The sequence below is a fragment of the Platichthys flesus genome, chromosome 14, assembly GCF_949316205.1.
Source record: "Platichthys flesus chromosome 14, fPlaFle2.1, whole genome shotgun sequence".
Taxonomy (NCBI): Eukaryota; Metazoa; Chordata; class Actinopteri; order Pleuronectiformes; family Pleuronectidae; genus Platichthys; species Platichthys flesus.
In genome coordinates this window covers 203,892-230,080 of record NC_084958.1, presented here as the reverse complement: position 1 = coordinate 230,080, position 26,189 = coordinate 203,892, and the positions used below count along the sequence as shown (strand labels likewise).

Genomic DNA, 26,189 nt, shown 5'->3' with positions numbered 1-26,189 from the left:
CAGGTAAAAATAGCAGTTAAATGTCAAGTTTTTTTTATTGTCGTTCTATTATTTAATAAATGCAACAAACTATAGTTTTTATATATATTGTATAACTATGTATGTATGTGTATATATATATATATATATATATATATATATATATATATATAACTTTATAACCTGTGTTATCAAATATGTTGTGCGGCTCCAGAGAGATTTAATTTGGGGGAAGAGCGGGCGAAATGGCTCTTTCGATAGTAAAGGTTGCCTACCCCTGGTGTATGGAGAAGTGGTTCCCCGCAGACGACCTGTTTTACCCTCTCGAATGCCTGTTGGCACTGCTCCGACCACTCGACCGGATCTGAGGCACCTTTTCGGGTCAGATCGGTCAGTGGGCTAGTCAGTTCAGCGAACACGGGGATGAACCGCCTGTAGTACCCCGCCAGACCCAAGAACCGTCTCACCTCTTTTTTGGACCTGGGCCGCGGGCAGGCTGCGATAGCTGCCGTTTTATCCACCCGAGGGCGCACCTGCCCGCTGCCCAAGTGGTACCCCAGATACCGAACCTCCCTCCGTCCAACTGCACACTTCGGGTTGGCTGTGAGTCCGGCCTGCCTCAGAGACTCCAGCACTGCGGCCACCCCCTGTCTGCATTGTCGGACAACCTCGCGTCACCTCTGAGCGCAGCGCACACGTCATATGTCCCTGTCGTGAGCGCACCCCCACACATGGCCCCACTACAGAATGAAACCCCGGCCATCAGTCCCCAGGATTAGGGGGTGTGTCAGGTGGGAGCTAACCGCGACCTTGGTTCTATTCTTTTTCCCCTGGTGTCTAATTTCCACTGTCACCATCGAGTATCTGTGAATATCCCCATGCACACACCTAATATCTACCCAACAAGCCTCCACCAAAGCCCCGGGTCGAACCAGGTTCTGGTGAATCATGGACTGCATGCAGCCTGAGTCCACCATAGCCGGATGTACAGCCCCCTGAATTCTTACCGGGATGCTGTATGTCGCTCCTGGACCGGGGGAGGGTGTTGCAGGGCCGGCAACCCAGATCACTTGCCCCACCTCCATGAGGGGGCACGCCTCCCGGCCTTCACTTCCATTGTATTCCTACCCTATAGAGTCTGTTTCTTGGGATACCCAAGCAACCATACTCGTAATTGGGCTGCCAAGTAAAATAATGTTCAGACAAAAAGCAGTCTGAAGAAGAGTACAGGTACTAGGGATGGGCATTCAATTAAATTGTCTTAATCGATCGTCGGGAGAATAAACGATCGATTTTCGATTAATCATTAATATTTTTGAATTAAAATTCTCTGTTTATAGGCTATATAAAAATGCTGTGAAAATAGAAAAAACACAGCGTGTTTCCTCATTGAGGTCTTTATTACAAGATGAACAACTCTTGTGGCAGTTAAATGGGATCAGTTCAATGGTTACACTTGAAAATATGCGCTGCTGTACCCTTTAGCCCCGATGAGCGAGCAGCAGCTAGCCGCTGACAGCTAGCTAAATTTGACAGTTCTCGACCTCTCAGTCCGGTTGTTGTCACGCCCTCACTCCCGGAACCCCTCACCCAGACCCGTGTCTGTCTGGGTTCCCCTCCACGTGGACTGACGGGCCTTGTACGGACATGAAGCCGAGCAGCGGAGTGGAGGCTAGCACCGGGATGCTTACTACAGCTGCTAACATCCTCGCTGTGCTGCGTTCAAGGCAGCTCGGTTATTCCAACCTCCAGACACATAGCGAACATGCAATCATTTTCCTCGATGAAAAAATAATGTCCTCGACGAAATTCTTAATGATCAATTAATCGGTCGTCGATTAATTATACACTAGGAAAGAAAAGGGTTATTATTAATAATTAGTTTGAAGACATAATATCTGGCTAAACTGTTCATGCCCCCCTTCTATCTTTATTTGTTAAGAGTTCATTCAGTCCCTCACTAGCTAAGGTCTCGGTATGTGTGTGTGTCTGTGTCAAAGTGTCTCTCTGTGTGTGTGTGTGTGTCTATGTGTGTGCATGTGAAATACAGTTAGTGTTAATTAATGATTCATCATTTTAACAAACTCCCATATTTCAAAGATAACAACAGCAGCCGCTTATCACAATTTAGAAAACACATGTATTCATCTATGTGTATCTGTCTGTGTCTATCAATGTGTCTGAGAGAGAGAGAGAGAGAGAGAGAGAGAGAGAGAGAGAGAGAGAGAGAGAGAGAGAGAGAGAGAGAGAGAGAGAGAGAGAGAGAGAGAGAGAGAGAGAGAGAGAGAGAGAGAGAGAGAGAGAGAGAGAGAGAGAGAGAGAGAGAGAGAGAGAGAGAGAGAGAGAGAGAGAGAGAGAGAGAGAGAGAGAGAGAGAGAGAGAGAGAGAGGTCACATCTAAGATGGCGGCCGATCATGATTCGTGGAATCAAGGCCTAAAAATGGCGAATTGACTACAAAACAAGATGGCGGAGCCGTTATGAATTTAGAGCAAGAATGGGAGGAGAGTGAGAGAGGGGGCGTGGCAATAATACATTCAAAATGGTGGTTTAACTTGCGTTATTCAAAATGGAGTCTATGTTAATGACACCATGTGGTCGGAGCTCACACTGGTGGTCGTCACATGAATTACACCAAGTGATTTTCAGACAAAGAGAATGCTTTGTCTCTGCTTTGGCGTTCAGCCGCATGGCTTCCAGATGTGTCCAGCCTCTCTGAATATAGATTTAACTATGTTACCTGAACTGTATTCTAAATACAGATCGGATGTGTGTATAGACAGGTTTAGGAGAAAAGAGAGAAAGAAAGAGGGAGAGATAGAGAGAGATCAGGAAACATCGTCAGAGACAACTACTAGCAAAGCAGGCAGTCCAGTTACGTGAGATTTATCTTTTAACAGATGTAAATCTCCGCACAATATCTCTGACGGTAACACGCAAAAAGGAAGCGCCGGCTCTGTACCGCGCGCTTATCAAAAACACAGTAAACAAAGGAACCGGATGTGACGTCTCGGCTCGCCGTGTAGCACGGCTAAAAATAGATCAGCGATCTACCAACAAACATACAATCAAACAAATGACACGCTAAGTATTTAATCTAGTCTCTGCCCAGACAATAAAGCCTCTTACTGTGACCTCCGCGGTGTTGTTTGCGCGTGGGGCGCGGATTTCCCGGAAGTCCAGTGAATCTGTCGTTAAACCTCAGGATGCGTGCGAACGGGCGGATTCCTGGAAAACAAATCAGTGTCCTGGCCTCTTAAGCGGTGCTCCGGTGGGTCTCGTGGTTGCAACGGAGGTCAGCGCTGGGCCGAATAGAGCGAATTCTCTTGCTCTTGGAGCGGAATTCGGCTTCGTCTCTTCTGCAGGGATGAGCAGCGGTAACGCCGCTGTGGATTTGGAAAGAAAGTCTCTGAGCTCGGCCAGCGAGCAAGTTCCTGTACACGGCCTTTTCAAGTTAAAACAAAAATAGTCTCTATCAAAGTAAGATCAAACTTAAGATAAAAGAAAATGAAAGAAATGAAAGAAAATAACTCTGGTTGCCCCCTTTAGCAGCTAAATCATCTGGAAAGACCCGGAGGGGTCTGTTGACGTCTTCAGAGCAGGGAAAATGGCAGCGATTATTGATGTCTCAGTGATTTTATTCTACCTGAGAGGTTCTGCCTCCTTGAGGTGCTGGTCATAGGATGATGCTGGCTTTAAGCCAATTGGGTGTCAGAGTTGGACCTCAGTGGGCGGGGCTTGGAACTCAGCGGGTGTCCTGAAGGCGCTTCAGGACATTTTCCAACCACCAGGGGGAGATTCTCAGGCCTGCTGGAGAATGTTTTCCCTCCAAAAGTTTTACAATCCTTTGTCCTCACCGTCGGCTCCAGTGTCTGGTGCTCAGCCTCTGGACTGTGGCCCAACACTAGATGAGAGTCAGGAAACTTGAACATATTGACCAATCGTAGACTTGATTAAAGAAGTAACCATACTTGTAACTCGAGGGACAACAAACCAACACAATAAAACACAAAACAAAATCAGAATAGGTGTTAAAAAACTACAATAACACATTTTCCCAGGCTGCAAAAAATGTTGGAGTTAAGGCTGCAGTATGCTACTCCGAATCCGTTATGGACTGATGGACGGACGTATCCGACGGACACTTTTGTCATTTATGGTTCTCCGAAAGCTGTGGGTGCTGAAACAATTCACCGCCAGAACAGTAGGTGGCGCAACGGAAGACAAGCTTAGAGAAGCCTACCTTATGAGTTATATATATGCAGAAGAAGTCACGTTGTTTATATACCTCCTCCCGGCTTTCCTCACACACAGTGAATGATGGCAACTAACAGACAAAGGCTGTTGATTGAGCTGGAGCTGGTTGACTGAAGAGGACTTGCTTGTAACGTATTATATGAGACAAGAACAACTGAAGAGGAGATGTAGGGAATGAAACAGGAAGTGTACGGTCCGCAATGTGAGATTCCGAAAAATTACATTGTGTATAAATTATGTCGTTAGCAGACCAATCACAGCCAAGGGCTATCCCTAGGATCTCCGAAATGCCAAAATTAGAGGTACACGAAGAGCTCTCCGGGGTGCTCGGACAAGGCGTTCCACGGCCGCGAAGCCGTTCCCATGTGTCCGTGTCCGTCAAAACGGAGTAGCATATATCGGCCTTTACCCATGACCCCCAATTCAACCCTTCAGGAATATGTGAATCCTTGTTCTTCTCCTTGAACAATAGTTAATTTAGATGGGAAACTATATGCATCATATTATCAGAAATATCCAGTTTGTATCTGCTGCAATCCGATTATGTGGCAAACACCTCCTTGACTGGCGTGCATCAAATCCAAAGCCATTCCATTTTGCAGACCCACATTTCTGAGGCCCTTTATACTGGGAGAAGAGGTGAAAACCTTGCCCCCACTCCAGAGCAATCTCATCTATCCTGTGTGCGTTGTTCACAGTTCCCCCCCAAGAGAAGAGCCCTCCGAAACCTTTCTCTTGTGGAGATTCTCTCACTGTGGAACGCTTATGTCTGGATGGCACATAATAGTTTGTATAATCTGTATGGAAGCAATTGAGGTTAGGTACCAGAGGGTAATAGCTCGGACAAATAACAAGTCCCACCCTACCCCGGTCGGAGTGAATGGTAAACATATTTCCCACACACCCACACATGTTCCCTTAGGGACCCATACCCATCACTAGAAGGCATCCTAACAACCGTGTTGTCATAACCTGGTCTATGTAAACGGTCTGTAAAAGGGTTTGATCAGTTACATTTAACAGAACAACATATGTCACATTATACTTGCATGTAGCTGTAACCCCCCAATCCCATATCATTCCACAGGTAGCTATAACTTTCTGCTAAAATGGTGAATTTCCCAGATAATGATCCTCAGCCATAAAACTGTATATTGAAGCAAACAGTCCCTGGTCTATCGTCATCACAGGTTGGTGAATTTCCTGATCTGTCACCAAAGATATATCCCAGAACAGTGCCAGCAGTGACCTCCTTGCCAAACCCCTAATCAGTGTGTTGCCTCTTCCATGAGTTTAGAGACGTGTGGTTCTAAAGGTTTCCACACCCCTCCTTACTAGCGGGCACAAAACAATCGAAGGCTGAAGGCACACTCACTGACATCAACGCACGCTCTGTCCTGAAGAATCCACCCCTGGCTCAGGTTACCTCAAGCAATGGCTTGCATTAGGGGTGTCACGATACCAAAAATTCAGTAGTCTGTGCCAATACCAGTAAAATAACACGATTCTCGATGCCAATTTCGATACCACGGTAAAAAAAACACGTCACGTCATCCTCCAGAGCAGGGGTCGGCTACCTGCGGCTCCGGAGCCGTATGCGGCTCTTCAGACCCTCTGCAGTGGTTCCCTGCGCAGTGTTGTTCATATTTTTCGCGAACGGCGAACTTAACGAATCAGTGTTCATATGTTGAACGTGAGTGAAAGTCACGTTCATTTTTTAAATCATCATCGTATCAGGCCGTCATGAAATACCAGGAGCGGGTGATGTGTGTGGGTGTGCGCGCGCACTCCGAGATAGAGACTGTCTCTGAGCGAGTGAGCGGGGCGGGGAGCGGAGCACACAATGAGGTCACAGCTCGTTCACATGAAGCAGTTTGCTCATTGACTGACCGGCTGCTTCTCATCAGTAGAACAGTGTAAACACTGAGTTTTTCTGGTCTCAGCTGCTCAGAGATCAGCGCCGCAGCTCCAGAAGAGGCGCAGCACCGATGCTAACAGCTTGCATCGGCGCTCACTGTTCTTACGGTGCTTCAAAAAAATGGGCATCGTCTGTGTTTTGTTATTTTAGTATTGAAAGGTATCGTAAGTATCGGTTCTCGTGACATCCTTAGCTTGCATGTATCCAGGTTGCCCTCTCTGCGACCTTCACTGCCGTCTGTGTGGTGAGGAGCACTTGGTAGGGCCCGTTCCACCATCGTGCTCTCCAGTTTGTCTTCCTCAGATCCTTCACCACAATCCAGTCTCCTGTCTAGGGATTTTGATAGGGCATCCTTCACCTCTACAGAGGACAGGTTTACACAATATATCGCAACATTTCATCCTCAAATTGACTGGTCTGGGGAAGCTGCCTCTTAACAGGACTAATTCCTGTCTCAATTGGTCGTGCAAAGAGAATATCATAAAGGGTCAAACCTTTCTTACTTCTCACCCTAGCCGTGATGTACATTTAAACAATTGGCGAAGCTTTTGTCCAGGTCAGCCCTGTCTCCTCAAAGCATTTTACCAGTATGTTTTTCAATGTGCCGTTTTCTCTTTCACTGCTGAAGAATCCTGTTTAGATGTGGGGAAAGCTTTCACCCACTAGAAGCATGTCAACAACAACAAGAAAGTATTTCTTTCCCTCACTTTGTGTTAATCAATAAAATCCATCTGTTAATGATCAAATGGTTCATTTGGTGCTGGATGTGCACTTTGTGGAGTCTGGATCCCTCTCTCTACATTATTTGTAGCACAAATTGTACATTTCTGAGAGTTTTTGCTAGTAGTTTGAGAATCCTTTTGTAAACCAATACATCTGTTTCTCTGTTTGCATGCTACCCTTTGGTACATGGTCATTACCATTTATCAACTTAGCATAATAAGGAAAAATATATTTTGGTAAACAAGGTTTCCCATTTAGCCCACATCTAATTGTGTTAGCCACATAACAGCCCACTTTCTTCTATACAGTTGTATCCTCTGGTGTTGCCCTCGTCTGCAGCTCCTGCAAATCAGCATTAGGTGGTAAAGTCACATCCAATACAGAAGCACCTTCGACCGGCAGGATACATTTTGCTTCAGCCTTCGCAGCAGCATCTTACCTAGCATTCCTGTGTGAAACTGAGTCAAGATGTATAGTATGTGCTTCACATTTGCAGATTGCAATCAGTCTGGGTAGAGGTTGAAAACTTCTTATTAGCACAAAGTCTTCAAAAATGATGTGCCACCCCCATGCATACCGCATATCTATGTAGATGTTGACACTCTTGTCTCTATCATATTTGCATGCTTCAGTCAATGCAACCAATTCTGCAGCCTGTGCAGAATAATGCAATGGGAGTGGTTCAGCCAGAGTTGCATGATACAAAGTTGTTACTTCAAAACCCACTTGGTTTCTACTAGTTGCTGGATCTCTTGATGCTGAGCTTTTAGCAAACAGCTCCATTTCTGCATTTCTGCCAAACATCACTTAATAGTGATATTTGGCATTTCAAGTAAGACTGTGTTGTATCTGAGCCACCTAGCTGTTGAAAGGTGGGAGGCATTCTGCTTAAGCAAAATCCTTGAAACAGCATGTGGCACCAGTAAAGTCAAGTCAGCATAGCCCACAACATCATCTGATGCAATCACAGCCTTCTCAGCAGCGGCCACAGCTCTTAGACAGGTGGGAGTCTTGCTGCAACAGAGTCAAGTCGTGAGAAGAAAAGCCTAATGGTCTCTGTCGTCCCACATGGTCCTGCATCAGCACAGATATCATGTACCAACCTCTTTCATCCACAGCCTATGTTAAGTGCCTGGTACAGTCTGGTCGGCCTAATGTCGGAGAGATTGCATAGCCAATTTCAAGTCAACAAACACTTTCTTAGCTTCAGTTGTCCATTGTCAGTCATCCCTTGTTTCTGGCTTTGGGATAGTTTGAATAGCTTCAATTCGTCTGGGTGAGAGGGTTTTACCTCTGAAGTGATTATATGACCAAGAAAGGTAACTCTTTCCGAAACAAACAGCATTTTAGACAATATCTTATGATCATTTGCCATTAGAACACACACACACACACACACGTGCTATGTGAGCCACCACAAACACAAAAATAAGGATAAAAACACCTGGTTGTCTTAGATTATTACAGGACATAAACAACAACATAATCCATTCATGACTCATATAAGCCTACTGACAGTTAAGTGTCAAGATATAAAGTCTTTACCTTTTCGTAGGGGTAGGATTAGAGAGGGGGAAAGGAATGTTTAATGGAAATTAGGGAAAAGTTGTAAGAAAGAGAAGAGAATGAACAGGGATAATAATTATGAAATTTGGAATTTAAGAACACATTGGAAAGCAATCAAAGATTAAACAAAGAGAGACGGTGTAGATGCTATAGTCCTGCAAATTTTTGGTCAGTGTTAGTCAGGCACGATTTGCCTGGTAATCCCCACAGGTTGTGTATCTGGATCGTGTGCGTGCGTGGTTGGTGTGACTGAGGAATGAAAATGCTCTCAACTGAGTTAACAAGGACAGCAATATAGATAGGTAAGTGAGAGAGTTAGAAAATGAGAGAGTGAAGAAGGAAAGGAGAGAAGTACGGTTATTTGTGACAATAATCAGAGCTGCCCTGCTACCAACAGCGGTTGTCCTCTAACCAGAGGATCAGCAGTTTGATCCCAGTCTTGCCTATCTGCATGCCAAAGTGTGCTTGGGCAAGATACTGAACACCGGATTGACCCTCATCGAAAAAGTGCCCCATAGATGCACTGTATGAATGTGTGTAAATGGGCATATTGCAATAAACTAGGTCTGCATGATATATCGTAATCGCAATATCAATGTGCACAATACACATATTGCAAAGGACTGAAAAACTGCGAGACATCGGGTTACATGCACTCATTCACACTCTTCATATATGATAGAGCACAACTTCTGTCCATCGGTTTGACGGTAAAAAAAACTTTTTCACAACCATCGACAACAAACAAAGGAGACTACCCGTGGCGCTGTTTACCTGCCGTACCTGGAACTCGGAGGCGATGACGAAGGAAACAAATCGTGGGCAGGCGTCCTGGTTCGGCTGAGGAAACGTGAAAACCGGCCTCCTATACCATGCATTCTTCTGGCTAATGTCCAGTCCTTGGACAACAAGCTGGAAGAACTTTGTAGCAGGATGGCTTTTCAACAGGACAGAAAGTTTTGTAACGTGTTGGTTTTCGCGGAGACTTGGCTCGACCGATCGATACCGGACTCCGCCATTGTTCCCGTGGGGGGTCTCCATTCACCGCCAGGACCGTACAACAAACTCAGGTAAGAGCAAGGGAGGGGGTGTCTGCTTCATGGTGAATTATCTCTGGTGGTCTGATATGAGGATTATTTCTTCAGGCTGTACTCCGGACCTGGAGCACCTCATGATCAGATGCCGACCTTATTACATCCCAAGGGAGTTTACATCGGTCATTATAACAGCGGTGTACATTCCGCCAAATGCCGACACCAACCAGGCAATGGACGAGCTGCATGGGGTGATCGACAGGACGGAGACATCACGGCCCGAGGCTGCGTTTATCGTGGCCGGGGATTTTAACAACGCCAAGATGAGGAAAGTCCTGCCGAGATACTTCCAGCACATCAGCTGTCTGACGCGCGGCGCGAACACGCTCAACCATGTTTACACTCCCTCCGGGGCTGACAAGGCCCTCCCCCGCCCCCTAATCGGCAAATCAGATCATGTTTCAGTCCTGCTGCTGCCTTCCTATAGGCAGAAACTCAAGCGTGACCGACCGGTGACTCGGACCGTTCAGCGGTGGACCGATCAGTCAGACTCGGCTCTTCAGGACTGTTTCAGCACAACAGAGTAGTGCGTGTTCCAGGATGATGACATCAACACGTACACGGCCATCTGCTACATCAGCAAATGCATCAGCATTCAACACCATCGTGTCCCTGAAGCTTGTCACCAAGCTCATAGACCTTAGGCTCAACATTGCCCTCTGTGAGTGGATACTGAACTTCCTGACAGGCAGATCAAAGGCAGTGTGGATCGGCAGCACCACATCCTCCACCCTGACTCAACACCGGTGCCCCCCAGGGCTGCGTGCTCAGTCCTTCTCCTGTACTGTACTGTTCACGCATGACTGCGTGGCCACCCACAGCTCCAACAAAATTGTCAGGTTTGCTGATGACACCACTGTCATAGGCCTGATCACCGGCGACGATGAGAAGCCTACAGAGAGGAGGTCAGAGCCCTGACATCTTGGTGCCAGGACAACAACCTCCATCTCAACGTCAGCAAAACGAAGGAGCTGATCGTGGACTACAGGAAGAGACAAGGAGTGGAACACTCCCCCCTCTCCATCAACGGGACCACAGTGGAGCGAGTCAGCAGGTTCAAGTCCCTCGGGGTCCACATCACTGATGACCTGACCTGGACCCATCAGACAGACTCCATCAGGACGACGGCCAGGCAGCAGCTCTTCTTCCTCTGCAGGCTGCGGAAAGCTCCACATGGACTCCAGGATTCTCTGCAACTTCTACAGGTGCACCATAGAGAGCATCCTGACTGGCTGCATCACCGCCTGGTATGGCAGCTGCACCGCCCTGAGCCGTAAAGCTCTACAGAGGGTGGTGAAGTCCGCCCAGCACATCACCATGATGGCGTTACCATCCATAGAGGACCTCTACACCCAGCGGTGCATGAAGAAGAGCAGCCAGATTATTAAAGACCCCTTTCACTCCAGCCATAAACATTTTTGCCTGCTGCCGTCTGGCCGACGGTACCGCAGCATCCGGGCCCACACCAACAGGCTCAAAGAAACTTTCATCCCCCAGGCCATAAGACTTTTAAACTCCTCTGAACTGCAATAATTCCACCAGACCAGCACCGTGACATATTGGCATATTGCACATAAATGCACTATTGTTTTATTTTCTCTTCAGCTGTTTATATATATATATATATATATATATATATATATATATATATTTATATACTTTATTTCTATTTTAAATGTTGATATTCTATTTTATTCTATTTTATACTATTTCTATTTTATTTTATATGTTGTAATTACTTGAGCATTGCTAGAAGAGAGGCTGTGACTCAAGCACTTCACTGCCAGCGACTGCTTAAAGTTATTGTTGTGCATTTGATAATAAAAATCTTGAATCTTGAATCTTTACATGTCAATATATTAGGCAAATCAGATGGAGCTCTGCTGCCGTATATGATAAATTAAAGATATTCAGATCAGTGATGGGTTTTTCCGTCAGTCAATCATTGTCAGAAGAAGAGAATAAAGAGAGAATAGAGAGAAAAGATAATTTGAAAAAAGGTATTAGATCTCGCTCATCCTCGTCCAGACTAAACTATATTGTGGAAGCTTCTAGTGATCATGTTTGTCCCGAGTTAAATTCATCACTATTAGTCCAGGCAAAGTAACCCATTTTGGAGCCAAAAATAGAAGTAATTGTAAAGTATTTTTTTCAGAACAACCTACTAAAAGTCCTAAGAAATCCTAGTTGCGGAAATATGTTACATTTTCATCAATCTGAGATGTGTGCCAATGAGGTGAGACAACAATACACCCAATGGGGATTTTTTTTTCTGTTTTTTTTTTCTGTTTACTTCAATCAAAATGAAACTTTACACAATGAACAAACCGATGAAAAGTAAAAAAATTTGTATTACAATTTTCTTTGAAAATAATTGTAATATGCAAATTAGCTATACACTAATCAAATATTCCATAAATACACCCAAATAGGCTTATTTTTTTCCTTTACTCCTACCACATTAAAAATATACATGGTGAAAGTATACATGAACAGTAAGTTTTTTTGTAATACATGTTTCTTCGAAATGATACATGGAACGAATGAATGGAATGAACAACATACTAAAAGTCCTACAAAATCCTAGTTGGGAGGATTTTTTTTTAATTCTCATCAATCCAAGATGTGTGCCAGTTACCCAATCTGAACATTTTAAGTTACCAACTCCTTTCTAACGAGACTTTTAACTGAAGACTCATTTTCCTTAAGGCCAAAACTACTTTTCATCTTGAAATAGCATCGCTTAGCCTACTGAAACAAAACTAACATTAGCTTACTAGCACTAGCAAATTCTATCGGGCCTAATTTCATTGCTAGACAACACTATTTTCTTTTCTTTTTGTTAATGCAGTGTGTAATTTACGTAAACTAAAATATGTATTTAATCATTCAGTGATAGTCTTTGATGGCTACAAAGAAGAACCAACAATAAAATACACCACTCAACTGTGTTGATCGGCTGTTACTCCCGGTGTGACAGTGCACTTCTCATTGTCCAAACTGCCATTGCCTCTGCCAGAACAAAAGACACAGCCTTAGTAGGTGATGACACAGACTGGTTAGTACTCTTGTTGCATCATGCTGAACTGAATGCACAGGAGCTGTTTCTTGCACTAGAACCAAAGAAAGCAACAAAAACGAGATGGATATGGGGCATAAAGCAGACGAAAGAGTTACTTGGTCTCAAGGTGTGGGACAATATCCTCTTATCCATGCCATTTTAGGCTGTGATTCTACGTCTCGTCTATTTGGCATAGGAAAGGGAATGGCACTGAAAAAAGTATAGCTTTCTCTAGCTTTCTTAAACAAGCTAAGGTGTTCAGCCAGTCACAGGAAATTGTGGGAAAAGGCATCATCATTGCAGCAGGTGAAAAAGCTATATTATCACTGTATGGGGGCGAAAAAGATGAATCACGTGATATGCTGAGATACAGGTGATTCTGTGATAAAGTAACTCAGAAATCATCTCCAGTGTAACCTCAAACTCTCCCTCCAACGTCAACAGCTGCAAAGTTCCATAGTCTTAGGGTCTTTTAGCGAATTATGGAGTGGAAAGGGGGTAGTGAATGAATGGACCCAAAAGTCCGCTGTAGTTGCAAGAAAGACTTCAGCACAAAGAAATGCACAGTTACAAAACATGGACTCCCTTGCACTGCCATTTGCGGAGAATGTCGTGGTACTAGCTGCACAACTCACAGTTGCATCAGATGAATATGACCCAGAGGGGAAAACTAAGCAATGAACAAACCTCTCTCTCTCTCTCTCTCTCTCTTTCTCTCTCTCTCTCTCTCTATCTCTCTCTCTCTCTCTCTCTCTTCCTTGCTCTCTCACACTCACAAATACAGACAGACATTGTAACCGGACACGTGTAAACTCAGTCTGGTTAAAAACATCAGACTTTATAAATTAAGTAAAAGTTTGTAGAGCTGGAGGAGATAGTGTCATGCTGCAAGCGACTCTTCGGCTGTGCTGGATTGCTGTTCACTGCTGTTCAAACTCAAAAAGAGTTTTTAGAGTAGTGCTCTAAAGGTGGACCAAAGTTTAACCAAAAGTGGGACAGCGGCATCTTAACTTTTTTATTTTAGCTGTCGTGTGGTTCATGTCTTGACATGTCCTCCCAGAACTTCTTAAATGTTGTGTTGACATTAGGGCTGCAACTAACGATTATTTCAATAATTGATTAATCGGTCGATTATTTTTTTGATTAATCAATGAATCGGATAAAAATAGAAACATTTGTAATTGCCGCATCTTTATTAAAAAACTGAACATTACTTTCTGAACATAAAAACAGAACATAAATTCACAGTAGAATGAAGTGAAAAGTGAAAAAATAACAGGTTATTGCTTCAACGTCCCTGAGCTATTAAGTCATATTAAATAATAATAAAAATGGAACACAAAATAAAATACAATGTATGATATACATTTTTATATGTATATATAAATACAAAAAATGAAAAGGCTACTTTCTTTTATAAAGTGAACAAACTGCGGTTTTCTGTTACAACAATAAATAAATTATAAAAAATAAAGAAAAATGCAAACTACCAATCTGTCCACACTGTATTTGTTCGAACATTAACATTAACATTGACATTAACGCGGTTTTGCTTGGTGCTCTAACAAACGCACAAACTCACTGTTCAGTTAACCGTTTTAGGAATGTCATTGCATTGCAATGCAAAAATGTAAGCATGTCTACATGCTCCTGGCTAAGGCTGGCTCTCTTCTTTGAAGCTATGTTGCCTGCGGCAGAGAACAGCCGCTCCGATGGTGTTGAGGTGCCAGGGATACACAAGTAGGACTTGGCTAGCCTGGCCATTATCGGATATTTGTCCATGTTGTTTTTCCACCACTGCAATGGGTTTTCTTCCTTTGAAAGTTTCTTTTCCCCAAAGTATCTGAGGACTTCTTCCCGTACTTTTGTGTTGACATCATCATCTCCGCTTGATCCATCCCCTTCTTCACTGCTGGAACCAAGGAGTGAATCAAGTAGTGTGGTAGGAGTTGTTGATGCAGAATCTGTATCGGAGGAAGTGTCGGGCTGCTGCAAATTCCTCTCCATCTCTCCAAGCGCCAGTCTTTGCACTTTGTTTTGAACACAAAGGATTTCTTCAGGGGAAAGAAACTTCAGTTTCCTAAACCTTGGGTCAAATGCTGACGCAAGAATCACTGTGTTTGCTGCTGCTGTGTCTGAAAAGGTAGTCTCCCTTTTCCATCGCTCCTGGAGCTGATTGGTAGCAGTGACTTGAAAAGCCTGCAACGGGCCCGACTCGTAGGCAGCACTCTCGGTGGACTTCAATAGCCCCTTCACAAGTGGAGGTATTGCAGATATTGTAGTGTATTTCTCTGCACTCATGAACACAGTGGCACATTCAAAAGGCTTTAGGGCTTTTAAAAGTTCTTCTAGCAGGATCCACTGTTCTGGTTTCAAATCAAGGTACCTTTTTCCTTTCTGTGTGACAGAAATGTCAGACAGTGTTGCTGTTACAGGCCATCTTTGCCCAATCAGTCGACTGACAATATAAAAGGCGCTGTTCCATCTTGTGCTTACATCTTGAACAAGGCTGTGCTCAGGTGTGACCATCTGTTGTTGTTTTGCTCGTAGCTTACCGCTGGCTAGCTCACTTTTTTTAAAATGTTCCACGAGACATCTTGCAGCCCCAACAGCCTTTTCAATGCTCGGATGCTGTAACGCAGCATTGATCACAAGTTGCAAGGTATGACCAGTGCAACGCACAGAGGACCACCCATTCTTCTCCTCCAGGATGCGTGCCGCAGCCACAACATTGGCACCATTATCATGGACTACGGCAATGATGTTGCTAGGAGGGATTTCAAACCTGGCTACAACTTCTTCCAACCATTCGGCGATGTTGGGTCCAGTATGTCTGTCCTGCAGTGGCATGGTAGTGAGGCAGATTGACTTCATTTCCCAATCGTCTGTGATGTAGTGACAAGTAACACCGAGGTAGGCCTCAATGGCTACACTTGTCCAAACATCAGTGGTGAGAGCAAGTTTGCTGTTGTTGCCGTTGTTCAAAGCAGTCTTCACTGCATTGAATGTCTGCTCATATTTTCTCTCCATAAGCCTAGTGACACCTTCTATCCTGTAACCAGGATAGAAGGTGTGAATCATCGTCCTGAAGCCGTCATCTTCAACCATTGACAGAGGCCTCATGTCAGTGACTAGCATGTTAAGGACGCTATCTGTCAAGACAGATGCTTGCTGTGGTGTACATGATGTTCTTCCAATCAGGAAGCCACTCATTGTTGGTTGTTTTTTTCTGCAATGACAAAGTTAATATTAGTAAGTATGTAAAACAGCACGATTTAAATAAAATGAATATGCCTCATTGTTTTAGTTATTAATACTGTTATGTTGAGGCCAGTAAGTAACCCAAAGATCAATTACAGACAATACACATTTTTATAATAATGATTTATTTATTTATTTTATTTATTTACACTCATGGAGGTTTAAGTAAAATGTAGTATGTAAGTTTATTATGTAAGTAAGGTCGTTTTTAGTAATTTACAGATTAAGCTGTAAGTGCTTTAAAAAAATAAAATAAAGTAACAGACACCCCGACACACACAAACACACACACACACACACACCAGCTAACGCTTACGTTAGTTTAATAAACGTTTCATGCTTGTAAAGCTGGATAACGAATACATTAACACACCAAACGAGAGAGAGTAGATGTTGCATGTTCTTACTTGAAAACGGAATAAATGTGAGCTTTTGTATTGACTTACCCTGCTGTCGAGCCCCCTTCCTCTTCATGGATGACTCCGACATGTTTTCTTTTGAGGTGTTGCATCATTACCGTGGTGCTTCCGTGCCACGCCATTTCGCTTTTGCAAAGAATGCAACAAACACACTTTTTAGTTTTATGCAGTGTGAAGTGCTCCCACACTTTTCGGTCGATTTCGGTCGAACCCCCTCCGCCATCTTTTATGTCCAAAAATAAAAGTAGTGGTCGCAAACACTAAAGCGCTTGTAGGCTCGCTGTGGGCGCGCATGAAGCATGTACCTGCCGGCGTCAGTAAACAGTTCTGCGCCTACGAGTGACGTATTAATCGCGCGACTCAACGAATCAATGACTAACATCGTTGGCAACGCTTTTAGTAATCGATTTTTATCGATTCGTTGTTGCAGCCCTAGTTGACAGATTCTCCTTTTTAATTAAAAATAACTGTTTTTGGATTAGATTTATGACCCCTTGTCCTTTTTGCACTGTATAGGAGCGGCCCCCATCAAGTTGTTGGAAGTAACTAAGTAACCTTTACTTAAAGTACATTTAAATGAACTACTTTTTACTTTTACTTGAGTCGATTTTTGGATTGGTACTTTTACTTGTACTTGAGTAAAATTTCATCAAAGTAAATGTACTTTTACTTGAGTTCAATATTTCAGTACTTTTTACACCTCTGCTGTCCATGTTCTCTGCGTCCGTAGCCAGGGACTGTTTATTTACCGATTGTGATGGAAATTAATATTGAGATTTTAAATAATGAAATTCTCAGACTTGAGTTGCTTTGCAAGCTCTGCAGAGTTTATACAACAAGCACGGGTGCTCAAAATGGAACTGGTCGCAAGTTCACAAAAGCCAGAACTGATACAAAGAGACGTTACATAAGACATAATATGAAAAAAAGAAGATATGAAAGACATGAAATCATCATCTGTTTCTTATCTGCTGTGTCCGTCCGTCCGCGGTACCAGTTGGAAGAAAAACCTCACCAAATAAGGGTTCCATCCTGTCAGGTAGACAGTATCACAGCAGTGAGATACCTAGTCAGGGGATTTCCGCTACCTTAGACACCGATCAGTGGAATTTTCCATAACACACTTCTCTATCGTCAGCACAATATGAAACAACGTTATCACATATCCTATGTTTTCTTAATATCGTGCAGCCCTAAAATAGACTAAACTATAAAGAGCTTTGAGCGGACTAGATAAGTGCTATATAAATACAGACCTATTTTACATCCCAGTCAAATACAGACAGTAGTTTGTCATTAATACTTTAAGAGCAACAAAACAAAAACAATTCAAGATTTGCTTATTCATATTGTTTATTTGGTCTTAGTGAAAAGCAGAGAGCAGTACATATGCTCTGAGATTAGTTCAGTTTCTATTCTGTGGACACCAGTGTTTTAATGACTGAACATCTTCAAGTAATGAACCTTCGTTAATGTTCTCTGTCATTATGACTGTATCTGAAAAAAATATTTAAATAGCCCCTGGGTTAGCTTTGCAGGTCTATATCTCAAGTTTTGTCTTGTCAGTCAGGTTGTTTGTCTTGTATCATGATAAGTCCTTAATTGGTCAGTAGGGAACAGTACCTGTAGGAAATGACAGCTTTAGATGGGTTTATTACATGGCCGGCCAGTCCCAACTTTTTTTGGAAAGACTGTATTTTGCAGGAATCAAAATTAGTGAGGTAAGACATGGTTTAACATAAAATAATGTCTTTTTTTATCGTTTTTATTGTAATACAGGTCAAAGATCTTTCATAAATCGGCTGTTCTCAGTTTTCATTTTAAATTAAACATTCCAACTTTTTCTGATTTGGGGTTGCAGTTTGCCTGAAGACTCAGTGGTCAATTAGTTTTTCATGAGAAGTAGACACACCACCCCATTCTCGCTCTTAAAATTATAGTAGTGCTTATTGACGGATGCAAAAGAATCCACTCTACATATCAAAATGGAAAATAGTTTATTGTAGATTAATTAATTACATCAAAAGCATCACAAAGACGTTCATCCCTCAGGTTCAGACACCTTTTTAAGCTAACTGATGAGTTTTTGTGTGATAGACTTTATTCTGCCTCTCTCTATTTAAATCATGAAGACAATAAAAGTTAAGGTAGCGAGTGATTCTTACGTTTTTTTCTGACTGGTTTTCTGTTTCCCACACAGCATGTTGAAACGTTTATCCAAAATTGAAAACTGATCTAAGTAAAAAACAGGAGGCCTGACTTGGGCGATAGCTTCTACTCGGCTTGTGCATATATTTTGTTTGAGGGAAATGAAACTGTTTGTATAGTGAAGGCTGTGGAACTGTTTGGAATGCTTGCTGAAGTACATAGGGCTCACAGCAGTATACTTGACTCCCTCCTCTCCTCTCTGTGCACTCCACCTGCTGAGTGCTTTATCTCAGTTTACACTGACAAACTGTTTTGTATTGATCTTGAGTTCTCTTCTCAGATTGTAGCTCTGGTTTTATTGTTACTTAATAAAAACACAAATAATTTATCATAAGTATTAGTGATACGTGATTAGTTTATCACTGTGGAACATTGATTGTATTTGCAGCTTTTTTTGTCTGTTTATGTAATTGCTTTTCCATGTGCCCGCTTAAAGCCATTACATCGCCATATATGTGACTGTCGACGTCTCAATGCCTCAGCTTTTTGAATGAACTTAAATTATGTATATCCATAAATTTATTTAATGTTTGCTCTCTCTCTCTCTCTCTCGCGCGCTCTCTCTCTCTCTCTCTTGCACACACTGACACACAATGAATCAGCTGACGTCTCTTGGAAGCTACAGTTTGAACGTTGATTTAATTGAATGAATGCCGCAATAACAACACTGATCAACTGTTAATGATCTGTGTTTTTTTTTAAAGAGTTAAATCTTTCTTCATAGCTGCACATTTATTATTTTATTCATCCCCCGACTCTGTGATGAGAAGCACAAACACACACACACACACACACACACACACACACACACACACACACACACACACACACACACACACACACACACACACACACACACACACATACACATACATACACACCATGCATCTGATACATGTGTCAAAACTCAAAGAACTTATTCCAGATTAGGCACTGCGTCTGAACCAGCCCTGTAACTACCTTGGTGGAACAGGTCTTGTCGTCCTGTTAGTTGCAGTGATCTCTAAACAACATGAAGAAAGTTGTTTCCTCTTATGTTTATGAGGAGAGGGTTAAATCATCTAATCGGATCTAAATGTTTCTTGAGTGAGGCAGACACACTGAAGGATGGGAGATATCATACTGCCATCTCTTTGATTTATACGTGATATTTAGATAGATAGATAGATGATAGGTGGATACTTTATTAATCCCGAGGGAAATTCAGATATTCACATATTTGCTGTTGCTTGCCCTGTGTGTGTTGTTGTTTTGTTGTCTACATTGCTGTGGTTAAACGGTGGGTATAAACTGACTGTGGAGGCAATAGGGATGGGACTTTACAGGAGTTTCATGTTTGAATATTCATAATGTTATTGAACAATTATTGAACAAGGCGCGTGCGTGGGGGGGGGGTTGCGAATAACGGAGGACGGCTGTTGAGTCTGAGCGAGTCCACGGTAGTTCGCACGGCATATTCAAGTGTGTTGCGCTCTCCACGCTCTTTTCCCTCCTCCCCTCGTGTCTCCTCCTATGAGTACTCTACCGCTTACTTTCTCCACGGCAGCACTGGGCTTGAAGTTAGCTCCTGCTACTGTTCCTACGGCTACAACGAAACATCTCCCCTACCGGGTCCCCGATAGGGGACCCGGTAGTCCCCTATCTGTTGACTGACTTTACAGAGCGAAGTGCGTGGCAAGAACTCTATGGACAATTCCATTGTGATATCTGGACTTCATGCCCACCGTGGTGCAGTGCACTTAAATGACGTGTTGAAGTAATATTTGGTTAGTCTCTGTTCGCTGATACTAAATTTGAATATATAATGACGTTTTATTTTGTTGCTTGAATTTAGTTGTGTTAAAGAGGCTCACTGTGAAAATACATATTCCAGTATCTGAATGATAAATAAATATACATATATACGATAAATAAATTTGTTTATTTTTGAGTTAAGGAACCCTGGACTGTGAGTTTACGGGAAGGGATGGGCCGGTTAGAGTGAAAACATATTTTCTTTAGATGTACACATCACTGACCTGAACTAATAGTCTTTAACTGGCTGGTAAGCAGGGCGGTACACAGTTAGGCCATTGTGGTCTTCTGCTCTGTTGGCCTTCTACTACACTAACTCACCACTCTTCTATTTAACCCTTGATCGAGAGCGGATGAAAAAGGCCATCTCTGTCCTCCTGTCTTACCAGCACTCACTGAGACTGAATGACTGTTGTGCATTTGTCCTCTTTACAGCAGAGACAAGCTGCAGTATACACTGCAGACTCATTAACAGAGAGCATGATGTAGAAAGAGTCACTGCATTAACAGAGGGCAGAGTGAGCGCGTCACAGACAAATGCATCATAATAATCATCTAAAAAACGAGGGCGGGAATATCATTAGTCAACACTAGAGCTGGTATTCTATTGGTTGGAGAATTTTGACAGAGTTGCATAAAATACCCAATTGTAGAGGAAAAATCTGAGAGCATACGTTTCACATGCACACTGAACACACTAAAGCAGTTTAAAGGCGAGGAGAGAAGAGCTGGAGCAAAGGAAGAAACAACATATGAGTCCAAGCGCACAGTTTGAATACAAGCAGAGCAAATCTTACAACAAGCAGGAACTATTTGAGAGTGACCACAGTGTTTTGAGTGAAAGCATAACAAAATCTGAAGGTGAACTCGATAGACCCTGCTCTCAAACTGAGAGACCATGAAAGACCATGAAAGACATTAAAACTCAGATATTTTTCGCGAACGGCGAAGTTAACGCATCAGTTTTCATATGTTAAACGTGAGTGAAAGTCACGTCTGAGCGAGTGAGCGAGGCGGGGAAAGGAGCACACAGTGAGATCACAGCACGTGAAGCAGTCGCTCACTGACTGACCGGCTGCTTCTCATCAGTGGAAACAGTGAAAACACAGAGTTTCTCTGGTCTTAGATGCTCAGAGATCAGCTCCGCAGCTCCAGAAGAATACTGCTGAATCGTGAGGCTAGTGAAGATGCACACCTCAAATGCATCCTGCAAACAGCGGTGTTTAATGGTTTAGTTTGACATGCCAGCCAACTTTAAGCCCCTATAATTTAGTGACTTGGTATTGTCTCAGGTCGGATGTTCCATTTTCCCACAAAACGAGGACAGGGGAAGTATGGGTTTCTCGTAATTGTATAAATGTATTTAAATGCTCAATGGTCATGTTAAATCTATTACAATATTGTTTGAAGATTGTCTATTCTGCTAGTGTTTTCTTGGTGTTTGTCTTGAATCACTACATGATTCTCCACTAATTACAGATAAAATGCACATGCTGTCTGGACAAAGGTTTTTATGACAGGTGACAGTGTAAACACTTTCGCATTTGTTCACAGAGCTGCCAAAATCATTGCAATGAACAGTTCTTTGTAGTAGCTTTAAGATTGGAGGGGGGGAAAGATATACCTGGTCAGTGGATTTGTTTGTTTGTGCATGTGCACCCTGCTCCCAACATGCATCAATTAATTCTGTGGGAAACACTGCAAAGAAAGTGGAAAAAAAATCAGGCTTCTGCTAATTTATTTGAGTTTTCACTAAAGTTAAATGGATTCCTTCCTGACCCACCCCTTCCGATAATTCTATGGAAATCAATTCAGTAATTTAATCCTGGTAATTTTAAAATACTTTTGTAGACATAACCTTCTTGACGAAGGTAATGAACAACACAGACAGTCAGTAACGGTCCTTCGTCATGTCCCCTTCTTTCCTGTGTCCTCCTGTCTCTTCTACTAATAAAATAAGGTTTTAACAAAAAAAACAAAAACAATCATAACCCGTATTCCATCAGTTAGAATAAAGACAGGCAGCTTTCATTTGAGCATTTCCGTAAATATCTACCATTAGCTCAACTAGTGCACTATGTATGCTGAGTGATTTGCTGTGATGTTCTTGAAATATCACAACATTTGCTGACAAGGGCTGGGCGATATGGCCTAAAACAAATATTGATTTTTTTTTTTTCTGAATGCACCTCGTCGTCATACATCGTGCACATTTAGGCTTAAAATACAGTGTGAATTACCTTGTTTGGAGTTGAATATGAATGGCAGGGTTTGCCTGCTGATCATTGAGCAGCTGTAGATGTTTGTCTCCACTGTGTGTGGGTGCGTGTGTTTGTGTGTGTGTGTTGGGATGGCGCAGTGACAGTCACTGACAGTTCTATGCTCTGGGTATGCGTATTATATATCATATATTTGATCATATAAAATATCCCACTAATGTTTTAATTATAAGACCTGATTCAAAAAGATTATGCAATCAATGTAATTGTTTAATTTCTCCCTCTTGCAGGCTTTCAAAGAGATGCTGTATGCTGCTCAAGACCAAGCACCATCTATCGAAGGTATGACATACTGTATGTGTTTCCTTGAATGTATGTATGATGTCCTGGGTCTATTGACATTTTATTTAGAAAATTTCAATAAGTAAAATATTATGTAACTTAATACATGATACTATGGGAAATTACTTACACTACAAGATGGTGTAGGCAGTTGACATATATTTGGCTTAAATTTAAAGCTGCTATGGTATCTTAAAGGAATTTATTTGGTCCACATTCAGACCTTGATTTAAATGATTACTGAAATGAATATAAGATTAAAATGAACAGTATTTGTTTGTCACTGTCACAAATTCACAAATTTGAAGGCAATAGCAAGTAGGGCTTTGTGTTATCGATTAGGTAAACACGTCAACTGGCCAAACGTGAGAAATAAGAAGCTGCTAAACTGGAACTTACAGTGTTTTTATATTCCTCCAGAAAGTTGCTTGAATTTACTACAGTTTTCATTTATTTTTTTTTTTTTTTGGATAGCATACTGTAGATTGATATATACCTTGTGCTTCAATGGAACTTTTTTTCTTTTGGAGAGATTTTGTATGGGACCTTAAAGGCAAATTCGCAGAAAGTTATTTTTTATTTTTTGATAAATTCCTTATTATATAGCCGAGTTAAAAAAAATAATCGTTAGATACATTGAAAAGATTATTGTTAGATTAATCTAAAGAAAAATCGTTAGATTAATCAACGGCCTCTTTATTAGGTACGCCTTGCTAGTACCGTGTTGGACCCCCTTTTGCCTTCAGAACTGCCTTAATTTTTCAAAGCATAGATCAGTGATTTTCAACCTTTTTTGAGCCGCAGCACATTTTTTACATTTACAAAATACTGGGGCACACCACCAACCAAAATGACACAAAATGACACTCTATGGCCTAACACAGTACATATAATACATATAGTTAGTAATAACGTTTCTAAATGTATTAAAAAGCACTATTTTAAATTATTTCATCCCTTTATTACTCTTATCTTTTAATGAGCACAAATTGAATCAGATTTATGAAACAATCTTTGATTTCACTAAACTTTATTTAACGGAAAAATATTATGCCCATTTGATCATAGTTGATATGCAGTGTTTCCCCCAGTAAATCTGTCAGTCAAGGTGGTAAGCAGGTGGCGGTGCTGTTGGCGCGGCGCGTAGCGGCGCGGCGAAAATTTTTGGGGGTATTTTGCTCAAAGATGCCAGTACGCATGAATGAAATAAACAACTGTTTATTTCAATATAAATAAACAACAGTAGGTACAAATGTTGTGGAAAACATGCAGACACTACAAAATAGGGTTTAAGCCGGTTTTTAAGAAAAATCAAGCTGCCTCTGAAGATGACAGTTTGTGATGTCGGATTCCGTTCAAATTAACCGCCTATTCATTGTGGACGGCAAGAAAAAAAAAGTTTTCGCGCATGCGCACCTGATTCTGTATGATTTAACATGTACGCAAATAAGCATCATTCTTTGTGCCTTTTTTACGTAAATGGTATGCCACATAAGCCTTTACGTTACATATCATTCATGGACCAATTAAAATCGAGATATTACTAGACATTTACGCAGCTTAAGGCCAATGTATGCTACTCCGAGTCCGTTGCGGACTGACGGACGGACGGAGCGGACGGACCCTTTTTGATTTATAGTTCTACGAGCCTTTTTGTTGTGAAAACAATTCACCGCCAGAACAGTAGATGGCGCAACTGAAGTCGAGCTTAGAGAAGCCTACCTCATGAGGTATATAGAAGAAGTCCACGCTGGTTTATTTACGTCCTCCCGGCTCCTCACACACAGTGAACGATGGCAGCTAACAGAAAAAGGATGTTGATGACGCGACAGTTTTTGCTGAATAAAGTGACACCCAGCGGGTCATAATGCTTATGTTATCGTGTCTTAACGCAGCGGTTCCCCGGTCTTGTTTCCAAACTGCGTTGCTAATTCAACAGCTGCAACAGCTTGAAGCTACACGGAGGCAGCTAGCTTCCCCCCAGCTTCCACACACAGTCAGCAGGGACACCCGATACTAACTACTACCGTTAGTTAGTATCGATCTAAAGTGTTTGCTTCTAACCTGACGGTGTTTGAGAAAGAGTGTCATGAGCCGTGGGATTAAAGTCAGCGGGTTTTTGCGCTGTTCCCACCGCAGTTAGCATGGTGGTTAGCCCGCTAGCCACGTTATGAAAGTTCGTTATAACAGTATGTGACCGTACACACGTGCCGTAAGTGCTCTAACCAGCCACCGTCAGCCGGACAACGCTGCTGGCTTAACACACTTGTCACACGAATTATAGAGTCGTAGTTGTGATTTTGGTTTATTGTGATGTAGGGAATGGAACAGGAAGTTTCCATTCCGAAATGCTGGCGTTAGCGGACCAATCACCAATATTTTTTTCAGTACATTGGTAGTCAAGGCGGGGCCCTAGTCTTGTTAAGGCGGCCGCCTTAACAAGATAGTGCTGGGGGAAACCCTGATATGGTTCCTTGGAGTCTGTAACATATTTTGGTCAAAATAACACAAGGATCATTTAAAACAGTAGCCTTTTTACCCACTGGTCTAAGTCAGCTGATAGGCGCCAGCCGAGGCACACCGCCGGAGGCCCCCCCCGCGCGCGCGAACAGAGGGTTCCCCCTGCGGGCGCCGTAGCTGAGGTGATCCGCGAGAAGGGCCCGCCAGAGTCGCCGCCGCCGAACGTGAGGCGTCGCTGGGTCCTCCCCCCCAAAAAACCTTGAGGCGGCCGCACACCGAGTCTCCGGCGGCATGGAGAGGAGGGCGACGGGGCGACTGCTCCCTCAATCGCAGCACGTGCCCAGCGGTTTGCCCGAGGCGAATACCGGCGCTACCGATGCTCGGACGATACATCGGTACAACACTAGATATGAGATAATTTCCCACGGCACACCTGACGATCTCTCGCGGCACGGTTGAAAATCACTGGCATAGATTCGACAAGGCATGGCATTTAAACAATGCTCAATTGGTACTAAGGGGCCCAAAGTGTGTCAAGAAAATATCCCCCACACCATTACACTACCACCAACCAGCCTGAACTGTTGATACAAGGTAGGATGGATACATGCTTTCATGTTGTTTACGCCAAATTCTGACCCTACCATCAGAATGTCGCAGCTGAAATCAAGACTCATCAGACCAGGCAATGTTTTTCCAATCACCTATTGTCCAATTTTGGTGAGCCTGTGCGAATTGTAGCCTCAGTTTCCTGTTCTTAGATGACAGGAGTGGCAACCGGTGTGGTCTTCTGCTGCTGAAACCCATCTGCTTCAAGGTTTGACGTGTTGTGCGTTCAGAGATGGTATTCTGCATACCTTGGTTTTAACAAGTGGTTATTTGATTTACTG

General features: G+C 42.7%; 1 protein-coding gene across 1 annotated transcript in view; it reads left to right on the top strand.

Moving 5' to 3' along the window:
• Positions 1–26,189, top strand: part of LOC133968733 (xenotropic and polytropic retrovirus receptor 1 homolog) — a 57,759-nt gene that overhangs the window by 7,161 nt on the left and 24,409 nt on the right. The window contains exon 2 of the mRNA XM_062404919.1: positions 22,788–22,839. Within this exon, the coding sequence (XP_062260903.1) occupies positions 22,788–22,839 (52 nt within the window). The remainder of the gene's footprint in view (positions 1–22,787; positions 22,840–26,189) is intronic.